The sequence below is a fragment of the Pelecanus crispus genome, chromosome W, assembly GCF_030463565.1.
Source record: "Pelecanus crispus isolate bPelCri1 chromosome W, bPelCri1.pri, whole genome shotgun sequence".
Taxonomy (NCBI): domain Eukaryota; kingdom Metazoa; phylum Chordata; class Aves; order Pelecaniformes; family Pelecanidae; genus Pelecanus; species Pelecanus crispus.
In genome coordinates, this window is record NC_134675.1 from 3488315 (window position 1) to 3500923 (window position 12609).

Consider the following 12609-nt stretch of genomic DNA (forward strand, 5'->3'; position numbering starts at 1 on the left):
CTGAAAACTGCTGTCATTAACACACAGGCCATTTTACTACCAAAATGCATCCTATCATAGGTTATATGAAGACAACCATAACACACATACAAATTGATAAGAAAATTTTACATTAACAGTTTTAAACTTTTTTATCAAACTTTTTTGCTATAAACATAGAACAAAATCAGTTTCCATAGAAAACTGCTCTGAAGAAGTTTCTTGAATCCCAGTGAAGTGGTGAAATATTTTGAAATGACAGAAACTTCTTGTGTTAGCACTCCTTTAAAAGAAAGTTTTTATTTAAAACTTTTCATTTTGAAATTAACATCATTACAGGGTTCTAAAAATGGTCAAAATCTAAATGAATCACTGATAGACAAATTCATTTTTTCCTCCTGAATTTTAAGGTTTGCAAAAACATAATGATTTCAACTTTCTGTTGATTACTGGTGGAAAAGGAAAACTACTTCTTGCCCGCTATATTTCTAAATAATGCTCGATCTTTCACATCTGCTTTTTCAATTATAAGCTATTTCAGGATTTAATGAATCTTTCTAAAAATATGTTCACAAACAAATGTAATCTACGGAGAGATATCTTTCATTTTTTTAAAGATATTATCAAGAGGAAGTAGATTCAAAAGAAATACTCAACTTTAAGGTGTTGATTAAAAAAGTTACATCATATGCTATTAGAAAGATTGACAAGATCTATTATTGCAGATGAATTTGATTCAGATAAGAATAAAAGGAATACACAAGTAAAGTTTTCTCCCCTTTGCAACTTTTAGAAAGAGTTAAACCATTTTCCTTGCATTTTGAGAGCTCGCATGTGCAACTTTAATGAACTCCCCAAAATAAAGGAAGTAAAGCTATAGCAGCAAGTGCTGTCACACTGCAAATGCAAGTTACATGCCTTGCACTGTTTAATGACAAAGAAAGCCACAGCATTCCAATTTCATTTTTTGTGTATATACACTTGGGTCAACATATAAACTCTGCCTACCCTCCCAGGCTTAGAGTTAATGAACATATTATTTGAGGTAGGCTGACAAGGTGTTAAGTGACATGGAACCACACTGGCACAAATAGGCAGTCTCCCATGACGTGATCAACTTCAATTATGGTTCATTTAATAATTTACTTCAAATTTACTTTAGGTAAGTCTTAAAAAATTCTACTAGCATTAATTAATACTCACAACACTCCTATGACAAAGCTGATTGTCTCAGTGGTACAGATAGTGAAACAGGTCAAGGCCAGGTATTGAAAGTATGCTGACTGTATTGCTGCTGCCAGTAAAATCAAGCCCTGAACTCAGGACCTCTATGATAGGGCTCTTATAAGCTATGCACTTCTTTTACATGGTTAATAGAGAAAAAAAAAAAAAGAAAAAACTAGATGTAGCTTAAAAATTCCCACATTTCAGTGGATGAGAGGACAATGTCTGAATTGGATCCATTACATTTAAGTTATTAACAATTTTTTTTTAACTTAAAAAGGTATGATTGCATTGCATTATTCATCCAGTACAATTTTGTTGCAATTGAGGTTTTAGAGAGTTTATGTAAGAGAGATAACACTTGTCGCTCTAAGTGATAGACTTGACAGATATAGCTATGTATTTGCAATCATCTTTTAATATCTGGGTCCAACAACATTTCCTCTACACAAAATGCATGCTGCGTACTACAAACAACCTCTTACCTTCGTGCAAAAGAAAAGTGGGCTGAGGCACTGGGAGAGAAATTCCTAGGGCTATCTTGAGGACTGTTTCCTGGGGGGGGGGAATACACAAATAAATAATTATTAGGGGGAAAACAAAAAACAACCCACCAAAAAAAAAAAACCCCAAACCATTCAGACATACTAATCCTAGCATTTCCAGGCAGGTTAGAAACTAATTTCAGAATTTCTTCTTTCACGGTCTCTGTGAAAACAAAATCTGAAATAGAATGTTATTTCAAGTCACATTTCATTTATATTTGATTTTTAGTTATTTGATTTTTATAACTCATAGAAAACCCTCTATTTAACCCTTTAATTTGAGAATTAAATTTGAGTCCCTCAGCACCTATAACTAGAGGAGACACAGTATCTAAAGAAGAAACAAAGATGACCCCTGGAAAAAAGAAAAAAAAACACCACAAAAGCTAAAAAGATTTGATTTAAAGTAGCACCATCATTCATCTAAAAATCAATCTTTCCTTAAATAAGGAACATTAAAGTAATAAGGAAACATTAATGTAAATTACTTTTCATGTACATTACATTAATGTAAATTACTTTAATGTACAGTAATGTATTTGTTGTAGTATTTTATTTTTTTACATAAATGAGACTGCAACATTAAGCAACAGATAAAAAAAAGCTTCTATGTATTTAGTTAGAATCAACATTTAATTTCTGAGGAGAAAATTGTTACCTACGTGTGAAAAAGCTAGTACGACAGAGTGAGTCTTTAATAGACTTCAAGCGGCCTTGATTTCTACTAAAGTTTTGAACTAACATTGCATTTTTCATAGCAATGTCCTTAACAGATCCCATTAATTTTATAACAGAAAGCATAATCATGGAGCCATTAGGCAGCAAAGACAAAGAACCCCCCTCCCTGCCTTTTTTTGGCCAGAAGCAGAGAGCAAGATAGTTTTTGAGCTGTGCTTAAATCACGTCTTTGCAGCTGCTCTTCCCATGGCCCCGAGAGACAGGGATTCCACTCTTGCTGGCTAATACCCCAACTCTTTTTTTGTCCGTTTAACTATCACGGCTGAATTATGTCTCACCAACATTCCCTCCTCCCCCTCAAAACTCCAGCTTCTTCATTTGTGGTAGGTTGTGCCTGGCTGGATGCCAAGTGCCCACCAAAGCCGCTCTATCGCTCCCCTCCTCAACTGGACAGGGGAGAGAAAATAGAACGAAAAGGCTCGTGAGTCGAGATAAGGACAGGGAGATCACTCAGCAATTACCATCACGGGCAAAACAGACTCGACTTGGGGAAAATTAGTTTATTACCAGTCAAATCAGAGCAGGATAATGAGAAATAAAACCACATCTTAAAACACCTTCCCTCCACCCCTCCCTTCTTCGCGGGCTCAACTTCACTCCCGATTTTCTCTGCCTCCTCCCCCCGAGCGGCGCAGAGGGACAGGGAATGGACGTTGTGGTCACTTCATCACTCGTCGTCTCTGCCACTCCTTCCTCCTCAGGGGAGGACTCCTCACACTCTTCCCCTGCTCCAGTGTGGGGTCCCTCCCACAGGAGACAGTCCTCCATGAACTTCTCCAACATGGGTCCTTCCCACGGGCTACAGTCCTTCACGAACTGCTCCAGCATGGGTCCCTTCCACAGGGTGCAGTCCTTCAGGAGCAGACTGCTCCAGCATGTGTCCCCCACGGGGTCACAAGTCCTGCCAGAAAACCTGCTCCAGCGTGGGCTCCTCTCTCTCCATGGGGCCACAGGTCCTGCCAGGAGCCTGCTCCAGCGTGGGCTCTCCACGGGGTCACAGCCTCCTTCAGGCACACCCACCTGCTCCACCATGGGGTCCTCCGTGGGCTGCAGGTGGATATCTGCTCCACCGTGGACCTCCATGGGTGCAGGGGGACAGCCTGCCTCACCATGGTCTTCACCAGGGGCTGCAGGGGAATCTCTGCTCTGGCGCCTGGAGCACCTCCTCCCCCTCCTTCTTCACTGACCTTGGTGTCTGCATAGTCGTTCCTCTCACATATTCTCACTCCTCACTCCAGCTGCAGGGTTTTTTGTGTTCCTTTGGGGTTTTTTTCCCTTCTTAAATATGTTATCCCAGAGGCGCTACCACTGTCACTGATGGGCTCGGCCTTGGCCAGCGGTGGGTCCGTCTTGGAGGCGGCTGGCATTGGCTCTATCAGACATAGGGGAAGCTTCTAGCACCTTCTCACAGAAGCCACCACTATAGCCCCCCCGCTACCAAAACCTTGCCACGCAAACCCAATACATCATTACTCTTCCGACACTTCTGAGGGCCTAGATAATTTCAAGGTGGCAAGGATTTTCATTCCCTGAAGGGATTGGGGGGGTGGGAGCGGAAGGAATCTGAAACCACACGTGACACAGATTTCAATCTTTATTTGACGGCCAACACAATTTATTCTTGTCCTGCATGAACTGCAAACACCAAATTACTGAGAGCAATAGTTCATTTAATTTAACAGCTAACTGGATGTCGTGGTTTAGCCCCAGCCAGCAACTAGGCACCACGCAGCCGCTCGCTCACTCCCCCTACCCCAATGGGATGGGGGAGAGAATCGGAGGAGTAAGAGTGAGAAACGCTCCTGGGTTGAGATAAGAACAGTCTAAGAACTTGGACAAGCCTGGAAACAGAGAATGAAATTCCAAACCCCAAATGACTGGAGAAATAGCTAGTGCTATTAAGGGTTTAAGGTATGGTTTTCCAGAAAAGCAAGATAGGTTAGAAGCAGAGTCCTGTATGTGACCTTCATCCATCACGGCATTCATCCACCCATCTGCAAGTCAATACCTGGGAGACTTTCAAATAAAAAACAGTGCCAGTTAATTCTCTGTCCATATGTGCAATGCTTGCTTATTAGTCAAATCCTGCTGTTCTTTGTGATCTGCTGGCTGTTGAGTGTTTTAGTCCTAGGGTATCTCTGTGCTGCTGAGATTACTGTTGATGTTTCTGACACAGTAAAGTAAACCTGACTGGTAGTCAGGCATTAGGTAAGTAATTAACTCCAGCATCCTCTGGGGGAAGTAACACAATGAATAGGAAATCAACATACCAAAACAATACTCTACCTGATGACAATACACAGGGTGGCTCATTTTGCAAGCAGCTATTGTTAAGAAAACTATATGCAGAGTAATTGTGATTGTTTTGTAAGTAGCTTCAAGAAGTCCTGTGTCTTCGCCACAGAGGGAAGATGTTTTAATTTTTTTAAAGAGGCATATGTTACAGTCACTGTATATTATTAATGTATTTTAATAGCTGTCTACTTATAAAATAGTTTCTGATGCACACAGTTAGTACTGAGGGAATAACAGTTAATGATAATTGTTATCCCAAATTCCTGATGGATCAAAAGACAGCTCCAGTTTGAAGTCTTGGTGTCATTATTTGATGGTCTTTTTAAATGAATCACAGTACATCAGCACCACAGCAATACAATATAACAATAGCAATACCATAGAACATATGTTCTTCTGTGTCAGTTTGCTTGGTGGTGAACCCATGCTGTGAAGTGAACAATACACAAGAAACCATCAACAGTTACAGGTCTGACTTTCATACCATAAAAAACTGTGCCAGTCAGCAGAATACACAGTTGGGCAGCAGAATCACTTCAAATACTTCTGCAGGTGCTTTCCACTGAGATCTTCTCAGAGGTGAGGAGCTCAAGCTATTTCAAAAGCTGGATTAATTATGCTTCACGCCAGCAAATTACTTTCCCCAGTAACAGCAAGGAAGGTTTGTAAGCTCTTTAAATCTGTTTGCCAGGGGAGGCCTTCTCTACCTAGACTTTTTGCTAAATAGCTTTGTTATGGTTAGCAGCTGGCTTGTTTCAAGGAGATCCCTTACTCTCACCCTGGATGTCACTGAAATCTCCTGGCTTGCTCACTAGCACTCACTTGCTTCCAGGAGATACTAGCATTAGACAGACATGAAGGAGTAGGAGAGCCAGATCTATATTTTTTTAATTTCTCCAAACTGGAATTAACATTGAAACCTAGGTCCAGAAGAAATGTGAACTTTATACTGATGAGACATAGCACAATTCCCACAGCCCAATGCACTAGGAGACAGTAGCAACAAGAGAAAAACAGATGAACTACACTTAGAGTGAGCACAAGAACAGTGGGATCTTCACATGTTCTGACCGCTACTTACTTAAAATACTGGCAGTGCTGTTTTAATAGGACTTAAAAGTCACTTGTATCTGCATGTAACTTACCACTTACTCTTTCCTCTCCAGTCCCTAAACTAGTAGAAGGTGCTCTGAAATCGCTGCAACAGTTTCACTTTACCCAAAAGCAAGACTAAATAAAAAGTTTGATTTTAGCAAAAAAGATTCTATTTTTCTACATGTGACAACAATCAGAATAATTGAAATACTGTATTATTTTCCTTTCTGTAAATATCAGTTTTCTTAAAAAAAAAAAAAAGATTCAAAACCCTGCTTATCTTTAGCTTTCAGCATTCTCATATTTCACCATGAAAACACACTAAGGCTTCATTCATTTACAAACCTAGTCCTCCTTTCCCCAAAATCCAGTCAATACAGACTGTAGCTAAAGCAGAATAGCAGAGAAGCTGCATATGAGAGATTCTTCTTTGCTTCAAATAGACTGTAGTAAGCCAGTACTCATTATCACCTACCTCAGACAAAAACCACAGGATTAAAGTTAAAAATCCAGGGAAACTAACTCTAAAGTTGATGCACGCACACAAATGACTCCAGTGTCATTCAAAGCTTAACACCACTAAAATATATGGTGCAAACAGCTTTGTTCGTTACTATACTTCAATGTAGCTAGCTAAAGTATATCTATCAAATGAAATTATCAGATGCAAGTAACAAGTACTAATGTAGTGAGAGCAGAATATTAGCAGTCAGCACTCTAACAGTGTCTGCCTAGAAAGGTCTAGGCAGAGCTAGAAAATCCTAGGAAAAAAGGATTACAAGTGGAGGTAAGACCTCTTTGGCCTTAAATTTTGTTTTAGGCAATTTCATCATGTAATCCCATTCATAAATTTATTGAATCCAACAGGAAAGGTCGTGTTTGTCACTGCCACACTTAGTGGATGATTCTTCAGGAACCTTCATGGTGTGGTATACATGGCCAGCATGTATTTCTCTTCCCATTCCATGAAGAAAACACCTCTGACTGATTTAGATGACAAACAGGCTTTTCAGTCTTCCTTTTTGCTAAGCCAAGCAAGTAAAGTCTTTTATTCTTACACAAAAAGCTCTCACATTCTATCTTACTAGCCTTTCCCCACGTGATCCCATCTGAACACATATGGCCACAAAAGCACGCAGTATTCCAGATGAAATCTAACCAGGACATTGTACAGTGGCATGAAATCTTCCCAGATTCAACTGAAAATGACTTCATTTATACATTTTTGGAGACTTGATTTTCAAAGCTACACTAGACTGGTCCTTGCAAACACCATCTGATTCAGAAAATGCAGTCAGGTCCTTCCCTAAATTCCTTATAATAGATGAGTCCAGAACTTACAGTAGACATTTCTGTTACTGGTCCTCCAGCACAAAATGCTGCATGTTGCTATGTAATTTTGTACTTTTTTATTCCAGTCTTCAAGATCATTCAGTCACCTCAACACAGTTTCCCAATGCTGATCCATACTGGATATCTTTATACTTTACATCAGCTACAGTAATTTTATGCCAATGTCACTTATGAAAAGATTAAAAAGGTTTGACCACAAAACCAAAACCTGAGGACTCTACTGATAACCTCTGCTCCCACTTTATAATATTTCTCATTTTAGCACAACCCCCGTCCTCTCCCCTTTAAACAATTTCCTACTTATCTTGCAATTCTTGTCCTAGTACCTGTCATCTTAGTGGCACCACAGGAAACATTTTACTAAAATACAGACAAGTAAGATTTACAGCATTGCTGTAAACAAATTCCTGTGACTGCTGAGGTGGGGATACCCGAATGCCCTGACTTGCTGAGATTATAATTATTCACTTCGCAGGCTGGGTGGTGCTGATGACCTGCCTACACATCAGCAGGCAGTCAGCTGGAAAAGCCCATTAGTGACCAGGGCACCAGATGCTGTCCAAGCTGATGCTGCAACCCTTCACGTCCCAAAACTCTGAAAGTATCCACAGTTCATGCAAAAACTAAAAGGATCTTTCATCAGGTTTAACAGCTTCCAGCCCAGATACTAAAGGCAAAGGATGTCCAAACTACTAACCTAAGACAGTTACTAATAATGATGAAGGTTTAAACCCAAAGAAATTACACTGGTATAGATTTGTTTTCATAAGAAAGAGAAAGACTTTACATAGTGAAAGCTGAAATTATTCTTGAAATCTTTTATGATCTTTACAGGTATGCTTAAGGCATAGTGGGACACTTCAGCAGCAAACTAAAATCTGACTTTCCACCAACACAAATTATCTCTGCAGCTAGCTTCAGGTTGTCGTGGTTTAGCCCCAGCCAGCAACTAAGCACCACGCAGCCGCTCGCTCACTCCCCCTACCCCGATGGGATGGGGGAGAGAATCAGAGGAGTAAGAGTGAGAAACACTCCTGGGTTGAGATAAGAACAGTTTAATAATTGAAATAAAGTAAAATAGTAATGCTAATAGTAACAGTATAATAATGATAATAATAATAATGATACACGAAGCAAGTGATGCACAATGCAATTGCTCACCACCTGCCAACCGATACCCAGACAGTTCCCGAGCAGCGATCGCTGCTCCCCGGCCAACCCCCCCCAGTTTATATACTGAGCATGACGTCATATGGTATGGAATAGCCCTTTGGGCAGTTTGGATCAACTATCCTGGCTGTGCCCCCTCCCAGTTTCTTGTGTACCTGGCAGAGCATGGGAAGCTGAAAAGTCCTTGACTAGCATAAGCAGTACTCAGCAACAACTAAAAACATCAGCCTGTTATCAACATTCTTCTCCTACCAAATCCAAAACACAGCACTATGCCTGCTGCTAGGAAGAAAATTAACTCTATCCCAGCTGAAACCAGGACAAGGTCCTGCACAAAGGAAAAGGGCATCAAATGTATTTTATTAGTAATTAATGTATATAATAAAGATATTATATATCTGTTGTATACATCATCTTTTTCCTATCCCCTTTTTAACCATCTGCCTCAGACCTTATAGCTCTTTGTGCACTATCAAGCCTTGGACTCCTTACTGCTCTGATAACTATTTACTATAGCCCACCAGCCTTCACTGTTCCTGTTGCTTACAAATGAACCTGTCCCTTCGTTGATGGGTGCTACTCGTGCACTATTTGCGCCCTGCACAATGTATTTACTTCATCAGCGTGGTGCTATCTCACTTCCTCTCTCCCTCCTGTCCTACCACATGAATCTGAGAATGACTGAGATGGTAAGGCTAACAATTAAAAAACTCTATGTAAGTACTCAGTGTTTGTCCAATTCAGCTTGCATTTGTAAAGATTAATAACAGACTCCTGTGTAGGAAAAATCCTCCATTATTTCCAGAGCAAACAATGAAAATGGGAGGGGAAGAGGATAAAGTTCACTGAGATCTACATATGACTTGCTCATATGAGGCAATCATCATCCTCCTAAACTTCGGCCACTGGTCTTCCTCAAAGAATGTCTCTTTGAACTAGAGAACAGACTGTGTCTTCAATTCAGTCCGAACTTGTGAGAAAAGCAGGACTACAAGAAAGAGCGTGGGTATAAAATACACCTCGAATACTTACAATTATGTACAAGATGTTTTTCTTCTGAAATAGAGCAATACTGCTCACATCCAATCTCCACTTTGGATAACTCCAATCCAGATTGTTATGATTACCTAGTAGCAACCTGAGCTCTTCAAGGAGGCCTGAAGTAATGGCACATTGTTTCTGAAGGTGCACCCAGACCTCTAAATGATTGCTCTGCGGATACTGAAGATGAAAACATTCTCGAGCAAAGCCACAGATATTGGAATGAGCGCTTGTGGTGGGTTGACCTTGGCTGGACGCCAGGTGCCCACCAAGCTGCTCTATCACTCCCCTCCTCAACTGGACAGGGGAGAGAAAATACAATGAAAAGGCTCGTGGGTCGAGATAAGGACAGGGAGATCACTCATCAATTACCGTCACGGGCAAAACAGACTCAACTTGGGGAAAATCAGTTTAATTTATTACCACTCAAAACTGAGTAGGAGAGAGGAGTAAGAACATGTGTAGGGTAATGAGAAATAAAAACGAATCTTAAAACACCTTCCCCCCACCCCTCCCTTCTTCCCATGCTCAACTTTACTCTCGATTTTCTCTACCTCCTCCTGCCCCAAGCGGCACATGTCGTCTCTGCCACTCCTTCCTCCTCACACTCTTCCCCTGCTCCAGCGTGGGGTGCCTCCCACAGGAGACAATCCTCCACGAACTTCTCCAACATGGTTCTTCCCATGGGTTGCAGTTCTTCACAAACCGCTCCAGCATGGGTCCTTTCCACGGTGTGCAGTCCTTCAGGAGCAGACTGCTCCAGCACGGATCCCCCACAGGGTCACAAGTCCTGCCAGAAAACCTGCTCCAGCATGGGCTCCTCTTTCCACAGGGTCGCAGGTGCTGCCAGGAGCCTGCTCCAGCACAGGCTCTCCACAGGGTCACATCCTCCTTCGGGCACATCCACCTGCTCTGGCATGGGGTCCTCCACGGGCTGCAGGTGGATATTTGCTCCATCATTAACCTCCATGGGCTGCAGGGGGATAGCCTGCCTCACCATGGTCTTTATCAGGGACTGCAGGGGAATCTCTGCTCTGGCACCTGGAGCACCTCCTCCCCCTCCTTCTTCACTGACCTTGGTGTCTGCAGGGTTGTTCCTCTCACATATTCTCACTCCTCTCTCTTCCAGCTGCTGTTGTGCAGCAGTTCTTTCCCCCCTTCTTAAATATGTTATCACAGAGGCCCTACTACCGTCACTGATTCGCTCTGCCTTGGCCAGTGGTGGGTCCGTCTTGGAGCTGGCTGGCACTGGCTCTACTGGACATGGGGGAAGCTTCTGGCATCTTCTCACAGAAGCCACCCCTGCTACCAAAACTTTGACACGCAAACCCAATACAGCACTAATGCAGTGCACACTAAGAGAGCTCCACCCTGAGATTCATAACATGCCTTCACACACCTTGCTTCAATTGACACAGAGAATGCATAGCACTTCTTTTGCTCTTGGAGACGTGAGGTCTTGGGGAGGAAAAACAACACCACAGGTAGCTTAAACTAATGGTCCAAATAAAACTCATCTCAGGTATGGAATGCAACTAAAGGTAACTAAGTATGTATTTTGCCTGTTCTCCCAACAAGCAATGAATTAATGTAAAAGGGAACAGGATGTTTGTGGATGCAAGGGTGTCCTCACAAGGGATGAAAATGCTGCCTTCAGATACCTCCGAGGCACCGAATTCCCAATCAATGCAAACAACCTTATTAGGACTATACAAGAAGGGCCCAGGATAACAATGAAGATTATCAAGATGATAATTAATAAAACTGGCCCTGGGTGGATTTTGAAGAGTTTGACAGACAATCTTGATTCCCTTCAATTTGAATAGTCTATAATAAAGGGATAAGGACCTGCAATAGCAACCAAGATAGGACAAACATGAAGTCAATAACCTAGTCGACTGTCGTGGTTTAGCCCCAGCCAGCAACCAAGCACCACGCAGCCGCTTGCTCACTCCCCCTGCCCTGATGGGATGGGGGAGAGAATCAGAGGAGTCAGAGTGAGAAACACTCCTGGGTTGAGATAAGAACAGTGTAATAATTGAAATAAAGTAAAATAGTAATGCTAATAGTAACAGTATAATAACGATAATAATAACAATGATACACGAAGCAAGTGATGCACAATGCAATTGCTCACCACCCGCCGACCGATACCCAGACAGTTCCCGAGCAGCGATCGCTGCTCCCCGGCCAACCCCCCCCAGTTTATATACTGAGCATGACGTCACATGGTATGGAATAGCCCTTTGGTCAGTTTGGATCAGCTGTCCTGGCTGTGCCCCCTCCCAGTTTCTTGTGTACCTGGCAGAGCATGGGAAGCTGAAAAGTCCTTGACTAGCATAAGCAGTACTTAGCAACAACTAAAACATCAGTGTGTTATCAGCATTCTTCTCCTACTAAATCCAAAACACAGCACTATGCCAGCTACTAGGAAGAAAATTAACTCTATTCCAGCCGAAACCAGGATATCCACTTAAATAGAATCACAGAATCATAGAATTGTTTAGATTGGAAAAGGCCTTTAAGATCATAAAGTCCTACTGTAAACCTAACACTGCCAAGTCCACCACTAAACCATATCCCTAAGTGCCACATCTACACATATTTTAAATACCTCCAGGGATGGTGACTCAACCACTTCCCTGGGCAGCCTGTTCTAATGCTTGATAACCCTTTCCATGAAGAAATTTTTTCCTAATATCCAATCTAAACCTCCCCTGGCCAACTTGAGGCCGTTTCCTCTCCTCCTATCACTTGGTACTTGGGAAAAGAGACCAACACCCACCTCACTACAACCTCCTTTCAGGTTGTAGTGAGCAATAAGGTCTCCCTTCAGCCTCCTTTTCTCCAAACTAAACAACCCCAGTTCCCTCAGCCGCTCCTCATAAGACTTGTGCTCTAGACCCTTCACATACATAAGAGCATGTAACAGAACTGTTTTCAGTAAGGGCAACAGCAGGCTCTCCCCAGAGATGGCTGGAGTACCCTGACAGCAGGGAATACAGTAGTGGGATACAGTACCCTAAGAGAAACAGATCTGGCAACGAAGCTTTGATAGTATGAAACCAGAAGCCAAAATGTTTTTTAAAAGGCATGAGCAATCATGGTCATGCATAATCTACCCGTCTTTCCATTTGAATTACTCAAACCACAGCAGGTTATGTACTTA

At 42.0% G+C, this 12609-nt stretch overlaps 1 protein-coding gene across 1 annotated transcript in view; it reads right to left on the reverse strand.

Annotated features, from left to right (window-relative positions):
* The window catches only part of LOC142596567 (microtubule-associated serine/threonine-protein kinase 4-like), a 166428-nt gene that overhangs the window by 110781 nt on the left and 43038 nt on the right, over positions 1–12609 (reverse strand). Inside the window, 1 exon segment of the mRNA XM_075725749.1 lies at positions 1689–1758. Within this exon segment, the coding sequence (XP_075581864.1) occupies positions 1689–1758 (70 nt within the window).